Genomic DNA, 15,319 nt, shown 5'->3' on the forward strand with positions numbered 1-15,319 from the left:
CCGGCAGGTGTGCAGGTTCAGACATATGCTGAGGACACAGTTTAGCAGAGGTTCTGCTGCACAAGACTGCCAAGCCATTGGAGACATAGAATCCTAAAATTGTAGAGTTGGAAGTGACCCTGAGCGACATCAAGTCCAACCCATTGCAGTGCAGGAATCCTGCCCTCAGCTGTCACTGGTGGGTTCGAACCACCAGCCAGATGCACTCACCTATTGCTCCCATGACCCATTGTGTCATTCTGCTGGGTATGTCCTTGAAGTTAGGTTGGTAGTTTTAAGGAAATTCTTTTTTAAAAAATGAAGTTTTATAATAATGTTATAAATGGGGGAGGGGGACCTCCTCATAAACTCTACATTCAGTGAAAGGTCAGTGTTTATGGATTCCTGGACTAAGCAAGAAATATCACCAGCTAACTTTCTCATGGGGCCAGCCTGGTGATGGTGGGACATTGAAGAAACAGTGCTGCTGATGGTCAGCCATTAGTCCAGGGGTCAGCAGTGGGCCGGTCCACTGTCCCTCAGACAATGTGGAGGGCCAGACTATATTGGGGTGGGGGTGAACAAATTACTATGACCCACATAACCCAGAGATGCATTTTAAATAAAAGCACACATTCTACTCATGTAAAACCACGCTGATTCCCAAGCCATCCGTGGGCCGGATTTAGAAGGCGTTTGGGCCCGATCCGGCCCCCAGGCCTAAGGCTGCCTACCCCTGCATTAGTCCCTCAAGGGAAGGCATCAACAGACAGAAGGTTCAGCCAGGCACAGAGGGAGGTTGCCAGGGTAAGATTGGTGCATGGTATCACCACAGGAAGAAGGGGTGTTGTCTTACAAGAGAGGTTTTGAGAGCAGGGGTTTCTGAGAAGAAGAATTAGGAAGTGGGGACAACTCCAGGTGGGGACTGAAGGGCAACTGGCATGCTGGCTGGTTGGAGCAGGCTATTACAGAGAGACGTGTGTGTGGTGCTATGGATGCCTCTGAATCCAATGCTGGGAATGACAATCTTGAGATGTTAAATACTGGTGAACAAACATTAATCAAAATATAGAAAGCATAAAAGAATCATCTATCATTGCTTATTAAACCAGATGCAAAGAGGATATTTAGCACCACCGTCGAATTTGCAAATATGACAGCAGAAAATATGATATAGATTTAGGAAGAGAATCTTTCCAGGTGTGATTTGCATCTGAGCAGAATCAACAACTGAAAATAGCTTCCTCCTCTCCCTGCAAATTGTTCTGGTCTGAAAAGAAGGCAGAAGTATTCTCTCCACTGCTCATATACAAGGCAGCATAAGCAGCAGACTGTGCTAATATTCCCCAATACCGTGGGAAAACACTTTTATTTTGTACTTACAAAGATGTCCACCTTACTGGAATTGTTCAACTTTGTCCTTCTCGTTATTGTGACCTTCACAGGAATGGTGGGAAATGGATTTATTGCTATTGTTAACTTCATTGACTGGTTTAGAAGCCGAAAACTATCCCCAGCCGACATGATCCTGAGTTGTCTTAGCTTGTTCAGATTTGCATTTCTTGCCATTGTGATGCAGACTGCAATTCTTCTCCTCTTTTTCAAGAACGCTTTGCAGAAGAGGAACGTATTTATTCCACTTCATGTCTCATGGCTGTTTGTTAATACTGCTGACATTTGGTTTGCCACCTGGCTCAGTGTTTTGTACTGCGTAAAGATTGCCAACTTCTCCCACCCTCTCTTCCTCCAAATGAAGCGGAGATTCCCTGGGCTGATTCCTTGGCTGCTTCTGGGGACAGTGGTCTTCTCTGCAATTGTCAGCATCGTCACAGGAGGCATTACTGTCATATCTAAATGTAGATTATTTGAATCGCATCTAAGCAATAACAGTAATTCGGGAAATGTAATGTCTGACTTCTGTGAGTATCTCATCCATCTTTATATTGTTCCAGATTTCTTTTCCATTGTGGTATTTTTATCCTCATCTATCTTAGTGATAACTTCCCTGTGGCGACACAAAAATCTTTTACAAAACAATGCAAGGGATGTCAGCACAGACGTTCACCTGAATGCCATCAAAGCTCTGGCTTCTTTGTCCATTCTCTATGTATCCAGTTTTTGTGTGGAGGTTTTGGACGTAGTCCTGGTCTGGGTGGACACTAAAGATGATTGGGTAACAATAATTGTGTTTAATTTGATTGCTGCATATTCCTCTGGTCATGCCGTTATCTTGATCTTCGTGAATCCCAAACTGAAACAGGAATCAATCAAGATGCTACATCAACTACAATGCTGAATGAAGACACCATCATCAAGGCTACCAGGACCTTATGGAAATGGCATCCTCATTTGGAAGAACAATACTGCCTGTCTCTCTGTTGGTGTGCACATATACACTGAGGACAGTCTACCAGATATTTTCCTGCACAAGACTGGCAAGCCATTGGATGGAAGTTTGCAGAGGAGAACTTCCTGCTGTGTATGCCCTCCAAGTCTGCATTTTATGATACCATATTTACTCTGTTTGCTTAATGATTCACTGTTATGTCAAAACTGAACACCAATTATTCTGTCAAAGGAATTTCCAGATCGTAACCTTGCCTGTAAAATGGCCCGTCACAGGGAGGTTGACAAACAGAGCCTCTCCAGGTAAGGGTCTAGCCACATCGGCAGGCATTGCTTGGGTCTGCACCAGGGGAATAAATAGTGCATCTGGCAGGGCCCCTGTGAAGGAGAAGAGTTTTATTTCCTGAGATATTTTTAAGCTCTTTCATTATGCTTTCTTAGATTTTAAGTTTTCTCTGTATATCTGGATTTTTAAAAGCAGTTCCTAATTGGCATAAGCAGGAAAAGAGGCCTCTCGCAGCGCAATCTGCCAAGTGTCTCAAGGTTGAGATAAGGCCAATGCACACTGTCTGAAGGGAGACAGAGAACAATGCAGCTTAAATCTTATGAGTCAAAAATAGCCTGAACACCCAGTCTGCAAGACAAGAAAGGGGGGAGAGGTTCTTCGCCAGAGTGTCTTTCCCAATATATTAAGCTTCATATTTAAAGTTAGCTTTTATATTCAGCATTAGCCTAACCCTATTATAAGCATCAGGCTAGATATTCCATTGAAGTTTGTTAGGGTATTTTAATTATGTTAGTATGTTTTGTTCATACCCTCAATGGTCCCCAGAAGTTCTTGCTAATTAACCGAAGTCATGCTTTCTTACTTTCTTGCTGATTGGCAAGCACAGGTGCAAATAAATAGACCTAAGCACTGAACCTTGAACAAAGGATAGTGGATCTTTGTGCTCATAAGCCAGACACACATAAGATGATTTTTGTGTTGCCAGCTTGTAGGAGGCTTGCCAGGAAACCCCCTTCACATTCTCAGACAGGAGGGTGGGCTCCGGGAGGCTGAAGGTTGAATTCCCAGAAAACACGTGAACACTGAGCTAAGTTTCGAATTCCTATAGGCATGTATAAAAGAATGTGCACACCAGTTTCTAGGTGTGCAGTTTGGCGAATTATTTCCCTGTACCTTTTGCTTTGCATATGCAATCCAAAATAAACCTGTTGTATCCTGCATGGTGTTTGCCTCTTTGTGTTCATGTTCCTGCATTCAAGAGCCCAGAATGGTGCTACACCTGCACCCAGTTGACAGAGGTGCTGAGTTCCGCCTGACATCGGGGGCCTCTGGCGTGTGTGTGACATCACGTGTGTCAGGAGGAGACCATGAGGCGCGATGAGGCTCAACACCACTCTGGGGAGGCCTGGGCCCTCAAGATTGGGGGGAGGGCTTCACCCTGTCCCCACATCTTTGGGGTATGTGCTACAACAGAATAATGTAACTTGAAATGCAGTGGGGGGGGGGGAATAACCTTGCTGCATTTTAAGTCATGAATGTGTACGTAGCCCAACTCTTTGAAATGGGATGGGGCTGGGAGAGAGACAGAGAGTGTACAGAGAGCTGCTTTCTGAAAGGAGCTCGTGGTGCTGGCCGTCTCTCTGAAAGTCTGATTGGGGAGCCAAGAGCTATGAGACACGTTAGGGCGTTTAATGCTAAGCTTTCACCTGTCTTCTGCCTCCATCTTTCTAAATAATAAAATACCAGCAAGCCCCGACTGACTTCATTACAAAGGTATCAAACCAGGAAAGCACTAGAACCTCTGAAACGAATCACTGCTTGGATACTTCATGTGTTTTTAACATTATACGTCTAAATAAAATAGCTATTGCAAAGTCACTTTGCTGTTCTCTCTTTTTACTCACACAGTATCCACACTGTATTCAGTATTTACCCACACTGTATTCACACACTGAATACTAGACCCCATTTTCATGCACAATAAAAGAAGAAGAAGAAGAAGAGTTTGGATTTGATATCCCGCTTTTCACTACCTGAAGGAGTCTCAAAGCGGCTAACATTCTCCTTTCCCTTCCTCCCCCACAACAGGTTTTCCACACTTATCAGCCGATCACCCATTCCCACCACCCTTCTGAGTAATACCCCTCCCCACTCCCCCACTATATTTAAGGATCTGGTGACTTCTGTTTCAGTGTATCTGAAGAAGTGTGCATGCACACGAAAGCTCATACCAAGAACAAACTCAGTTGGTCTCTAAGGTGCTACTGGAAAGAATTTCCTATTTTGTTTCGACTATGGCAGACCAACACGGCTACCCACCTGTAACACCCCCACAACAAACACTCTGTGAGGTGAGTGGGGCTGAGAGACTTCAGAGAAGTGTGACTAGACCAAGGTCACCCAGCAGCTGCATGTGGAGGAGTGGAGACGCGAACCCGGTTCCCCAGATTACGAGTCTACTGCTCTTAACCACTACACCACACTGGCTCAGTCTATCAATATGTCAGCAGTTTTAAGGAGTTTTTTTTTTAAAAAAAATGAAGATTAAAAATAAAATGGAGGGAATAGCAAAGGGAGTCGGAGGGGCCAATGCCTGTTTTAGTAATTTTTTTGTTATTTAATATTAATATTTTAATCATATTTTTTGAATGGGTATATTTCTTTGCATATCTTATATATTGTATACATGTTTGATAGACCACTGGTTGAAACACATTTAATTATATTCTGGTTTATTTCACTTTCCAAAATGAGTATTTAAAGGTTATGTTAGTCTGAATCTGTCTCCAGATGGGCAGCCTCCCAGCTTTGCAAGGAAGTCACTTCAGTCTTCAGCCAGTAAGCCATGGTGCAAATGCAAGAGAGTGGTCAGTCAACAAAATGGAAAGAGGAGGCATATTGGGGAGTGGGCAAGGAAGAAGGGCTGAGATGAGTCCCCTCCCACCACCTTTGTACTTTCTCTCCATCCAAAGATACATTTAAAAAAAAAAAACACCATAAAAAGAATGAACAGATAGTGAATATCAGAACTGGAGAGGAGTGGCCTGACAAAGAGGCTTGGACAACTGCGTTGGTTCCCTGAGACTGATATTCCCTATCCTTGGTCTAACCTAGCACCCTGAATGTACTACAGTTCCCAGGGCAGGGGCATCACCTGTACGCTTCTGTAAAATCTCTCTATAAAGGCAGAAAACTTGGAGAAAGAATTCTGTTGGATTTACACTTTCTGATGCTTAATTCCTCCAATTCCTACTGTTCTAGGAAGTGTAATTATAAACACCCCTCCTATTGGCATGCATAAATTAACATTTTTATTATCCAACTAGTTAATTTTTTAGTTATCAAACTAATTAGAACCAATCACAAATGCAACAAACTTATCATTTGATAAACAGCTATGTTTCTGGATGGATTGAAACTACTAATACTGGGGTGGGGATATTAATCAAAATAAACAAATCCTGAAAGAATCGCAAATCCCTGTTGGTTACACCAGATGCAAAGGTGATATTTAGCACCTCTGTAAAATTTGCAAATATGATGTCAGAACAGATATTATAGATTAAGCAATAGAGTGCTTCCAGGTGTGATTTGCATCGGAACAGAAATCAACAAATGAAAATAGCTCCCTCCACTCTACAAGTTTTTCTGTTCTAAGGAGAAGGCGTAAGTATTGTACTCTGCACTGCTCATATAAATAAAGTGTGTCGGTGGCAGCAGATGGTGCAAATATTACATATTACAGAGGATGAAACACTTATTTCATGCTCACAAAGTTGACCCATTTTGGTCATTAACATAATTAAAGAATGGGGTCCACGTTTCTTGGAAGGTGTCTCTTTGTTATGCCTTTAATTGCCCTCCTGTGTCTTGTGAGACATCCAGATATGATTTTTCCATATGTTTAGAGGTGTTTCAGTCTGGTTCTTCCACTGCTAAGCTATCGCTAAACATGCTGCAGTCAATAAGAGGCCTACTAATTCTCTGTGGTGCAGAATGGGGCTTATGTCTGTTGGACTCAGCTACACAGCTGCAATTATAACATTTAAGTGTGTTATAAAAATGGGACAACAGATGGTGCTGTAGAGCTTAATGGCAAATTGCATACCGTATATTTATTTATAGTGTTTTTATAGCATTTTTTAATATCCATGTAGATCCAGCCTATGTCCAAAGATAGTAGCGCTAAGAGGTTGGCTTGTAATTATGGATATAATGGAGAATACTCTGTTCCAAAAGTTTTTAACATGGGGTCATTCCTACCAAATGTGAATAAATAAGCCAAATTTTCCACAATCCTTTCAACATAAAGGGGAAAGGGAAGAATTGTTTTTTGCTAGCTTGACTGGCATCCAGTGCCATTGGAGAATGACCTTGAATGAGGCCTCTTGTAAGTGAGCAGAGATGATTTTAAAGGGGAGTAGTGGTCCAGATACCCTCCCATTTGTGATCTTGGGTGCCCTGATTCCCTTGCAATTTGATGGCCTCTGGTATCCCCCGCATCATGATCTAATACAGTGGTTCCCAATTAGCTAATTACTGAGAACCCCCTATTTTTCAAAAGCCAAGCCACAGACCCCTACTTTTGAAAATGTTGATAACTCTATGGTAGTTACCTCTGCAAAGCAAAATTTTCTGAACAAAATGTGGGGTAGCCGCTGATAAGCAAAGGATTTTAGGTATAGTCGAAAAATAAACTAGGGGAGCAATATCTGGTTTCAACAACGTGATATACAGTGGTGCCCCGGTAGACGAATGACTTGCTAGACGAAAAACTTGCTAGACGAAAGGCATTCGCTAGCGGAAGGCTGCCCCGCAAGACGAAATTGTCAATGGGGCTGCCTCGCAAGACGGGGGGGGGGAACCGCTATTGCATTGGTGCTTCGCTAGACGAAAAAATCGCTAGACGAAGATACTCGCAGAACGAATTATTTTCGTCTAGCGAGACACCACTGTATCAGCAGCTAAACATTGCAATACAGTGGTACCTCATGTTGCAAATCAGCGATCAGCTTGTTGCTGACTCATCTGAGTCTTACTATTAAAAGTTCCTTCCTGGTAAACCCCTTCTAATCCCTCTTAAAAGGAATAAACACAAGGATCTGATTAACGTTAATATAAAAGTAGTTTACTCACCGATCCATTCAGGTTCACAGACATATCCCTGAAGGCAGGCTTAGGTTACCTAACAACTAGAACTATTCCATAAAGAAGTTAGTCCCAAGTGACTGCGACTAAGCAGTCACTTCTCCAAACACACAGCAACATACAAAATGGAGAAGACACACTGTTCAGAACATGGAGGCCATGTGCTACTCCATGGTAGTACAACAGACCACACCTTCATCAGGTCACATGTAGTGGAAGTCTGTCCCAGCTCAGGAGGAAACAGGAAGTCTTCTCCTGAGTGGTACAAAACATCCCCTAACATGTCCACTGTAGGAATGTTGTACTTCACTGCAGTTTTACATCTCACAAGTGCCAGGGGACTCGTAACAGTGCCTTGAAGTGAAGACGATCAGCTGCCCTGTTTTTCCTCAGCGTGAGGGAAGGCAGCTCAGATCAGCAGCGTTATTGGCTGAGATCACAGTGGGATATCCGGCTGCCCTGTTCTCCCTCGCGCAAGGGGCGCATATTGCCGGGTGAAAATTGCTATTGTGGTGGGATTTCAAAACCATTTTTGGTCAATATGCTGTAAAATTGCATGGTGCTAAAACAGACCATAAAATTCGTGATATTACCATGCAAAAGGGACAAAAAAAATAAACTTAGTTGTGGGGAGGCACGGGGTGGGGCCGCGGACCCCCTGTGTGCGTTCCGCAGACCACCAGTGGTCCCCGGATCCCTAATTGGGAACCACAATAGATTGCTATATATTAGGGAAACAGCACCCTTCAGGTCTTATGCTAGCCTGTGGCATAAAGATTCAAACAAGGAAATTGTGTGTAGGGCCTCTCCCATGCGCTCCAAATGAAGTGCAAAGGAATGAGCTTGAGCTACCTGGTAGTACGAATGCCTTTTAATTTACCTTGCAGTTCCGCTTGGGAAATTGTTCCCTCTCTGGGAAGCAGGTCACGTGGATTGTATAAATGCCTGCATCTTCCCAATCCTTGAACTGTTGACATTTATCTCTGTTTTTGAAAGCTGGATGATCCAGGAACAGGAACGGTGGTGAAGGGTCAGGGGCCAGTGTTTTGCTCCATGTTCTCCATGCCATCGGTTCTGATCTTGTAAATGGATTGTCCATTTTCCATACCTCCTTCAAGGACAAAGGTAAGAAAGGGTGGCCTCTCGTAGAAAGTGTGGAAGGGACCAGCTTGAGTTTGACCGGAGGGTCCTCTGTTCTTCCCCTGAGCAATGGGATCAAGGATTTTATTTGAAAAGCAGCATAGTATTACATTAACTTTGGCATTCTTAGTCCTTCTTTTGTTCTATGTCCATAGAGAGTTGTGTTGCTTGTCCTAGATTTTTGCATCCTGACACAAATGCATTGAGTTTGTTTTACCATCTCTTTAGCTAAAGAGGAGGGATAGGAATAGGCAGAACTTTAAAAATGAAAGAACATAGGTAACACTGACATATTTACCATGGCTGTTCGCCAAAGCCATCTAAGGCCCTGCTGGATGTCCCTTAAGAGGTCAATAACCTGAGCATCAAATCCATTGATTGCTTAAAGAGGTGTATGAACTTAGAAAAAAAGAACCAATTCTTTAAAAATCTCCTATTGGCCTGCACAATTAAACGCCCCTCACAAACACAAAGAATTTCATGAAATCATTTGATAGACATCTCTGTTTTCAGATGGATTAAAAATAATATAGTACTGGTGAACAAACATTAATCAACAAACAAATCCTAAAAGAATCATGTATCACTGTTTGTTAAACCAGATGCAAAGATGATATTGAGCACCATTGTCGAATTTGCAAATATGACATCATAACAGATGCTATTGATTTAGTAATAGAATCTCTCCAGATGTGATTTGCATCTGAACAGAATCAACAAATGAAACTAGTTCACTCCTCTACCTGCAAGTTTTTCTATTCTGGAAAGAAGGCAGACGTAATCTGCTCCCCACTAGTCATATAAAGGGCAGCATCAGCATCAGCCTGTACTAATTTTACACATTACACTGGAAGAAACGCTTCTATTTCATGCTCAGAAAAATGCCTACTTTATTTGAATTGTTTGGCTTCATTCTTCTGGTGATTGAAACCCTCGTAGGAATGCTGGGAAATGGATTCATTGCTATCGTTAACTGCATTGATTGGTTTAGAAACCGAAAACTATCCCCAGCTGACATGATCCTGAGTTGTCTTAGCTTGTTCAGATTTGCCTTTCATGCCGTTATGATACAAGTTGCAATATCCAACCTCTTTTTTGTGGACACTTTTCTGATACTGTACCTAAACATTGCATATGATTCTTCATCGCATTTTATTAATACGGCAAGCCTTTGGTTTGCCGCTTGGCTCAGTGTCTTGTACTGTGTAAAAATTGCCAACTTCTCCCACCCTCTCTTCCTCCAAATGAAGCGGAGATTCCCTGGGCTGGTGCCTTGGCTGCTTCTGGGGACAGTGGTATTCTCTGCAACCACCACTGTGGCAATAACAGGCAGCATCATTGTGTCTAAATGTAATCTATTGGAATTATATCTAAACAATAACAATAACTCAGCAATTAACACAACAAATTCCTGTAAGTTTCTTACCGTACTACATATTTTCCCGCATTTCTTTCCCTTCGCGATATTTTTGTTCTCATCCATTTTATTACTAACTTCTCTGTGGAGGCACAAAAATCTCCTACGAAACAGTGCAAGGGATGTCAGCAGAGAAGTTCACCTGAATGCCATCAAAGCTCTGGCTTCTTTCTCCGTTCTCTACGTATCTAACGTTCTTGTGGGAATTTTGTCGATAGTTTTGTCTCGGATGGGCCTTATTAAGAACATTGGAGTGCATTTCATTTTATTTAATGTGATTGCTGCATATTCCTCTGGTCATGCTGTTATCCTGATCTTCATCAGTCCCAAAGTGAAACAGGAATCAATCAAGATACTACATCAACTAAAATGCTGAATGAAGCATTGAATGAGTGAATGAATGAGTGAATGAATGAATGCACTATGTCAAGACTGAACAGCAAGTGTTCTACCAATGGAGGTTGCTTCTTAGTTCTGTGCTTTACTTTCAGATATTCATATTATCTTCCTCCCCATTATTTACACAGCATTGTGAGGTGGCTGGTATATGGTTAATCAGAGCTCTGAAGATGCTGTTTTTTCTTAGCGGCTGCGGCTCTTTCCTTGAATGGTCGATTCACCTGCATGTTATGTGCCTCAGACAGAGCAAGCAACATTGAAATGGGAATGAACAGAGACGAAGTAAGCTGAAAGTAGAGGATCCAGCCTTTGTGGGGGGAATCTTCTGCCTGAAGTAGGAGATAATCTTCTGGGACACTTTCCAATCCTGTAATTTTAAATGTGGGATCTGCTGTTGTTGTTGTTCAGTCGTTCAGTCGTGTCCGACTCTTCGTGACCCCATGGACCAGAGCACGCCAGGCACGCCTATCCTTCACTGCCTCTCGCAGTTATTGGCCAAACTCATGCTAGTCGCTTCGAGAACACTGTCCAACCATCTCATGCTCTGTCGTCCCCTTCTCCTTGTGCCCTCCATCTTTCCCAACATCAGGGTCTTTTCCAGGGAGTCTTCTCTTCTCATGAGGTGGCCAAAGTATTGGAGCCTCAACTTCAGGATCTGCCCTTCCAGTGAGCACACTAGGAGGAATGTTGAAGATTATTTTCACTGACGTATCGATAGTTACAATGTTTGCAGGCAGATAGCAGAGAATGACTAAGGAATATACAGATATTGTTCCTGAAAACCAGGGACAGGGGAGAACAGGCTTCACTAACAGCTCGTCTCAGTACCTGGCTCTCACTCCGGTATGGATTGTGGGAGGCAGGGAGGTGCTGAGTGCAAAAACACGTTGCCTACTGATAACCCTGCTATGCCGCCATTAAGAAACAGATGTTTTCCTGTTAATTAGAACTTAATTTGGACTAATGTACATGCTAATGCAACAAGAGATGAAGTCATAAACTGTGGAACTGAACCAGCTGCAACGTCATTAAGGTCTGAACTTGAGAGAAGACTTCATTCGGTGCAAAAGACGTGGGGGGGGGGGAGAGCAGAGCCTACGGCTTCTTTAGATGAAGTTTTCTTCTCTATGCTTAGGATTCGGCAACCCTCCCTTGAATGCTAGTTCAGATTGTATAAGTGCAAGTGAGAAGGGATGAAACTGGAGTGTAGATATGGAATATAACATTAAATGGAACTGTGTGTGTGTGTAAAAAAAAAAGGAAAATGGGATGAAGCTCTGTGTTGCAAGACGTTTATAATAGAAACTTAGAGCTTCCTCTTCCCCATCCTTTATTATTTACAGACTGAACTGAATAATGTTCAAAGGACTTGGACTTCAATATAATTTGAAGTACAACTGCTCAGTTATCTCCAGCCGGACAGAAGGGTGAAAGCAATCTGCGAACTTGCCAAGGAACTGATAAGGTTCATTACTGGGACAGTGTGGTTTTTGCAGCTGTTGTCAAAGTTGCAAAACAACGAAGCATGCAACGGAGCAATGGAGAAATTTCTGAAACAACAATAGGATATAATATTAGCTCCACCCAAGGCATGATGGAGAACAGCAACAACCGAGAGAAGACAAACATTTTACAAGGACAGGAAGAAACACCACGGACAGAATAATTGCCACACACAGGAAGAACAAGGATATAGTTTGAGTGCCTCACTTGTAGTTTCATAAATCATTTAATGTGTCAACAAAAATAGAAGTTATTAATACTGCAGTTGTTCTATTTTTATTTTTATTGGATTGTAATTGAAATTAATAAGATTTTGGAACGCAGAAATAAAGAAAACCATCAAACCATCAATTCTAGCATGCGGGGGGACACCTAAATTATATAATTTGGTATTCGAATGATTGGTATTAGTAATTGTATTATAATTTGGCATTGTTATAATGAGGCTATTATTGGACTGTAATTGAAAAATAATAAAAATTATTATCAAAAAGAAAGAAAGAAAAGAAAAGCATGTGCTGCAAGCAAGGGATCTGTGTAAATAACACAAGCCCAACAGCTTTGAGTCAGGTTGTATACACATTACCATTTTCCCCAGCTCTAATTCTAGCCCACTCCCACCACTGGTGTTTGAATCCAAGCACACATGACTTAGGCTACAATCCGTATGTGTCCTGCAGCTTCTTGAGGAATGGACAGGTTGACCTGCCGCTGACTGCACTGGGGGTGTCCAGTGAGTAGCTGATTTGCAATTCTGCTACACTATGAAACATTTCTCGCTGCCACTTAAGTGGTTAAAGGGCTGTTAATGGATTTTGCAAAGATAAGAGGGAGTCATCTGCAAACATACCTTGTGTACCTCATCCTGCACAATGACACTGCAGAAGTGTCTTTGCATAGTTGGATGCCTAGTACCTCCATGACCAATGCAAACAGCAATGGCGACAGAGGGGAGCCCTGCTGGGTGTCCCATAAGAGGTCGATAACCTGAGCATCAACTCCACTGATTGCTTAAAGAGGTGCAAGAACTTAGAAAACAATGAATAAATTATATAAAAAAGTAAAAATCTATTGGCCTGCACAATTAAACACCCTGCTTTATTTCTTTGAGCAATTAGAACCACGTCCCTCACAAACACAATGTATTTATGAAATCATCTGATAGACACCTCTGTTTTCAGATGGATGAAAAAAAATAATACTGGTGAACAAACATTAATCAAGATAAACAAATCCTAAAAGAATCATGTATCACTGTTTGTTAAACCAGATGCAAAGATGATATTGAGCACCATTGTCGAATTTGCAAATATGACATCATAACAGATGCTATAGATTTAGTAACAGAATCTTTCCAGATGTGATTTGCATCTGAACAGAATCAACAAATGAAACTAGTTCACTCCTCTACCTGCAAGTTTTTCTATTCTGGAAAGAAGGCAGACGTATTCTGCTTCCCACTGGTCATATAAAGGGCAGCATCAGCATCAGCCTGTACTAATTTTACACATTACACTGGAAGAAACGTTTCTATTTCATGCTCAGAAAGATGTCTACCTTATTTGAATTATTCGGCTTCGTTCTTCTGGTGATTGAAACCCTCGTAGGAATGGTGGGAAATGGATTCATTGCTATCGTTAACTGCATTGACTGGTTTAGAAGCCGAAAACTATCCCCAGCTGACAGGATCCTGAGTTTGCTTGGCTTGTTCAGATTCGCATTTCTTGCCGTTTTGATACAGGCTGAAATAATAAACCTCTTTTTCATGGACGCTGTACTGATGCCAAACCGAAACATTGCATCTGATTCCTTGTGGCTATTTCTTAATACGGCAAGCCTTTGGTTTGCCGCTTGGCTCAGTGTCTTGTACTGTGTAAAAATTGCCAACTTCTCCCAGCCTCTCTTCCTCCAAATGAAGCAGAGATTCCCTGGGCTGGTGCCTTGGCTGCTTCTGGGGGCAGTGGTCTTTTCTGCAATCACCACCACTGTGGCAATAACAGGCAGTAAAAATGTGTCTAAATGTAATATATATGAATCAGATCTAAGCAATAACAATGACTCAGCAATTAACACATCCAATTCCTGCGTGCTTCCTATCCTGCTACATATTTTTCCGAATCTCTTTCCCTTTGCGATATTTTTGTTCTCATCCATTTTATTACTAACTTCTCTGTGGAGGCACAAAAATCTTCTACGAAACAGTGCAAGGGATGTCAGCACAGAAGTTCACCTGAATGCCATCAAAGCTCTGGCTTCTTTCTCCGTTCTCTACGTATCTAACGTTTTTGTGGAAATCTTGTCGATAGTTTTGTTTTGGATGGGCATTAACGACAATTGGGTGCATTTAATTGTTTTTAATGTGATTGCTGCATATTCCTCTGGTCATGCTGTTAGTCTGATCTTCATGAGTCCCAAACTGAAACAGGAATCAATCAAGATACTACATCAACTAAAATGCTGAATGAAGTATTCAATGAATGAATGCACTATTGTGTCAAGACTGAATAGCAAGCGTTCTACCGATGTAGGTTGCTTCTTAGTTCTGTGCTTTACTTTCAGATATCCATATTAACTTCCTCCCCATTATTTACACAGCATTGTGAGGTGGCTGGTATATGGTTAATCAGAGCTCTGAAGATGCTGTTTTTTTCTTAATGTCTGCAGCTCTTTCCTTGAATGCACAATTCACCTCTATGTTATGTGCCTCCGAGAGAGCAAGCAGCATTGAAATGGGAATTGTAAGAATTTTAAGGTGTTTTATTTTTATATATAATAATTGTTATTAATGTACCAAAACAAATAAGGCCACATGTCTGAAAAAACAGCACAGACAGGCTTCACTCCATTTTGACTCCCAACTGACCAAGTATTTCTTTGTCTCAGGAACAAAGGGGGGGGGTTGCCCCTCCAACTACTCAGCAGCCCTCTGCCTGAGTGATAATCTCTGGCATCCTGATATCTGAGTGTCAGACAAAAAGGTGTGATTAACTTGGCTGGGATATAGGGAAATGTAAATATCTTTTGTTTCACTTGATGGGTTTTTGGTGCACAGCTACCAGACCCTCCCAATTTGTGATGTAATTCTAATGTATGGAGGGGTGGTCTTGAGCTGGAGGGGGGGGGGCAATTTCAAAGTCTATATAGGAGCTTGCATGCCTCTGTTCGGGGTCTTTTGCTTGCAAAAACACCCTGCTGCAGCAGTTCTAATAAAGGGCTACCGCCTTGCTTTGGGAGATTTTGTATTGTCTCTATTTATTCATAAGTGCTCCTGAGAGGAGGGGAGCCCTACTAAGGCTCTCCCCCGGGTTCGTGGACTCCCTTCTGGGGTTGAACCTAATTTTTATAAAAGAATGAACAGGGACAAAATAAGCTGAAAGTAG

At 42.1% G+C, this 15,319-nt stretch overlaps 2 protein-coding genes across 2 annotated transcripts; both read left to right on the plus strand.

Annotated features, from left to right (window-relative positions):
* Positions 1-1,366: 1,366 nt before the first annotated feature.
* On the plus strand, positions 1,367-2,275 carry LOC117061146 (taste receptor type 2 member 10-like). Its single transcript, XM_033173830.1, has 2 exons — positions 1,367-1,429; positions 2,108-2,275. Exons 1-2 carry the CDS (start codon positions 1,367-1,369, stop codon positions 2,273-2,275), a joined length of 231 nt encoding a protein of 76 aa, XP_033029721.1.
* An 11,201-nt stretch (positions 2,276-13,476) lies between these two features.
* Positions 13,477-14,400, plus strand: LOC117061147 (taste receptor type 2 member 40-like). Its single transcript, XM_033173831.1, has one exon. It carries the CDS (start codon positions 13,477-13,479, stop codon positions 14,398-14,400), a length of 924 nt encoding a protein of 307 aa, XP_033029722.1.
* Positions 14,401-15,319: the final 919 nt, after the last annotated feature.

Source organism: Lacerta agilis, chromosome 16 (assembly GCF_009819535.1).
Source record: "Lacerta agilis isolate rLacAgi1 chromosome 16, rLacAgi1.pri, whole genome shotgun sequence".
Classification (NCBI taxonomy): Eukaryota; Metazoa; Chordata; class Lepidosauria; order Squamata; family Lacertidae; genus Lacerta; species Lacerta agilis.

Bases quoted from the DNA above. Each gene is read 5' to 3' on its own strand.
- LOC117061146 (XM_033173830.1), top strand. From the start codon at position 1,367: ATGTCCACCTTACTGGAATTGTTCAACTTTGTCCTTCTCGTTATTGTG. The intron at 1,430-2,107 runs GTGGGAAATGGA...TTTTGTGTGGAG, and splicing joins TTGTGACCTTCACAGGAATG to GTTTTGGACGTAGTCCTGGT.
- LOC117061147 (XM_033173831.1), top strand. From the start codon at position 13,477: ATGCTCAGAAAGATGTCTACCTTATTTGAATTATTCGGCTTCGTTCTT.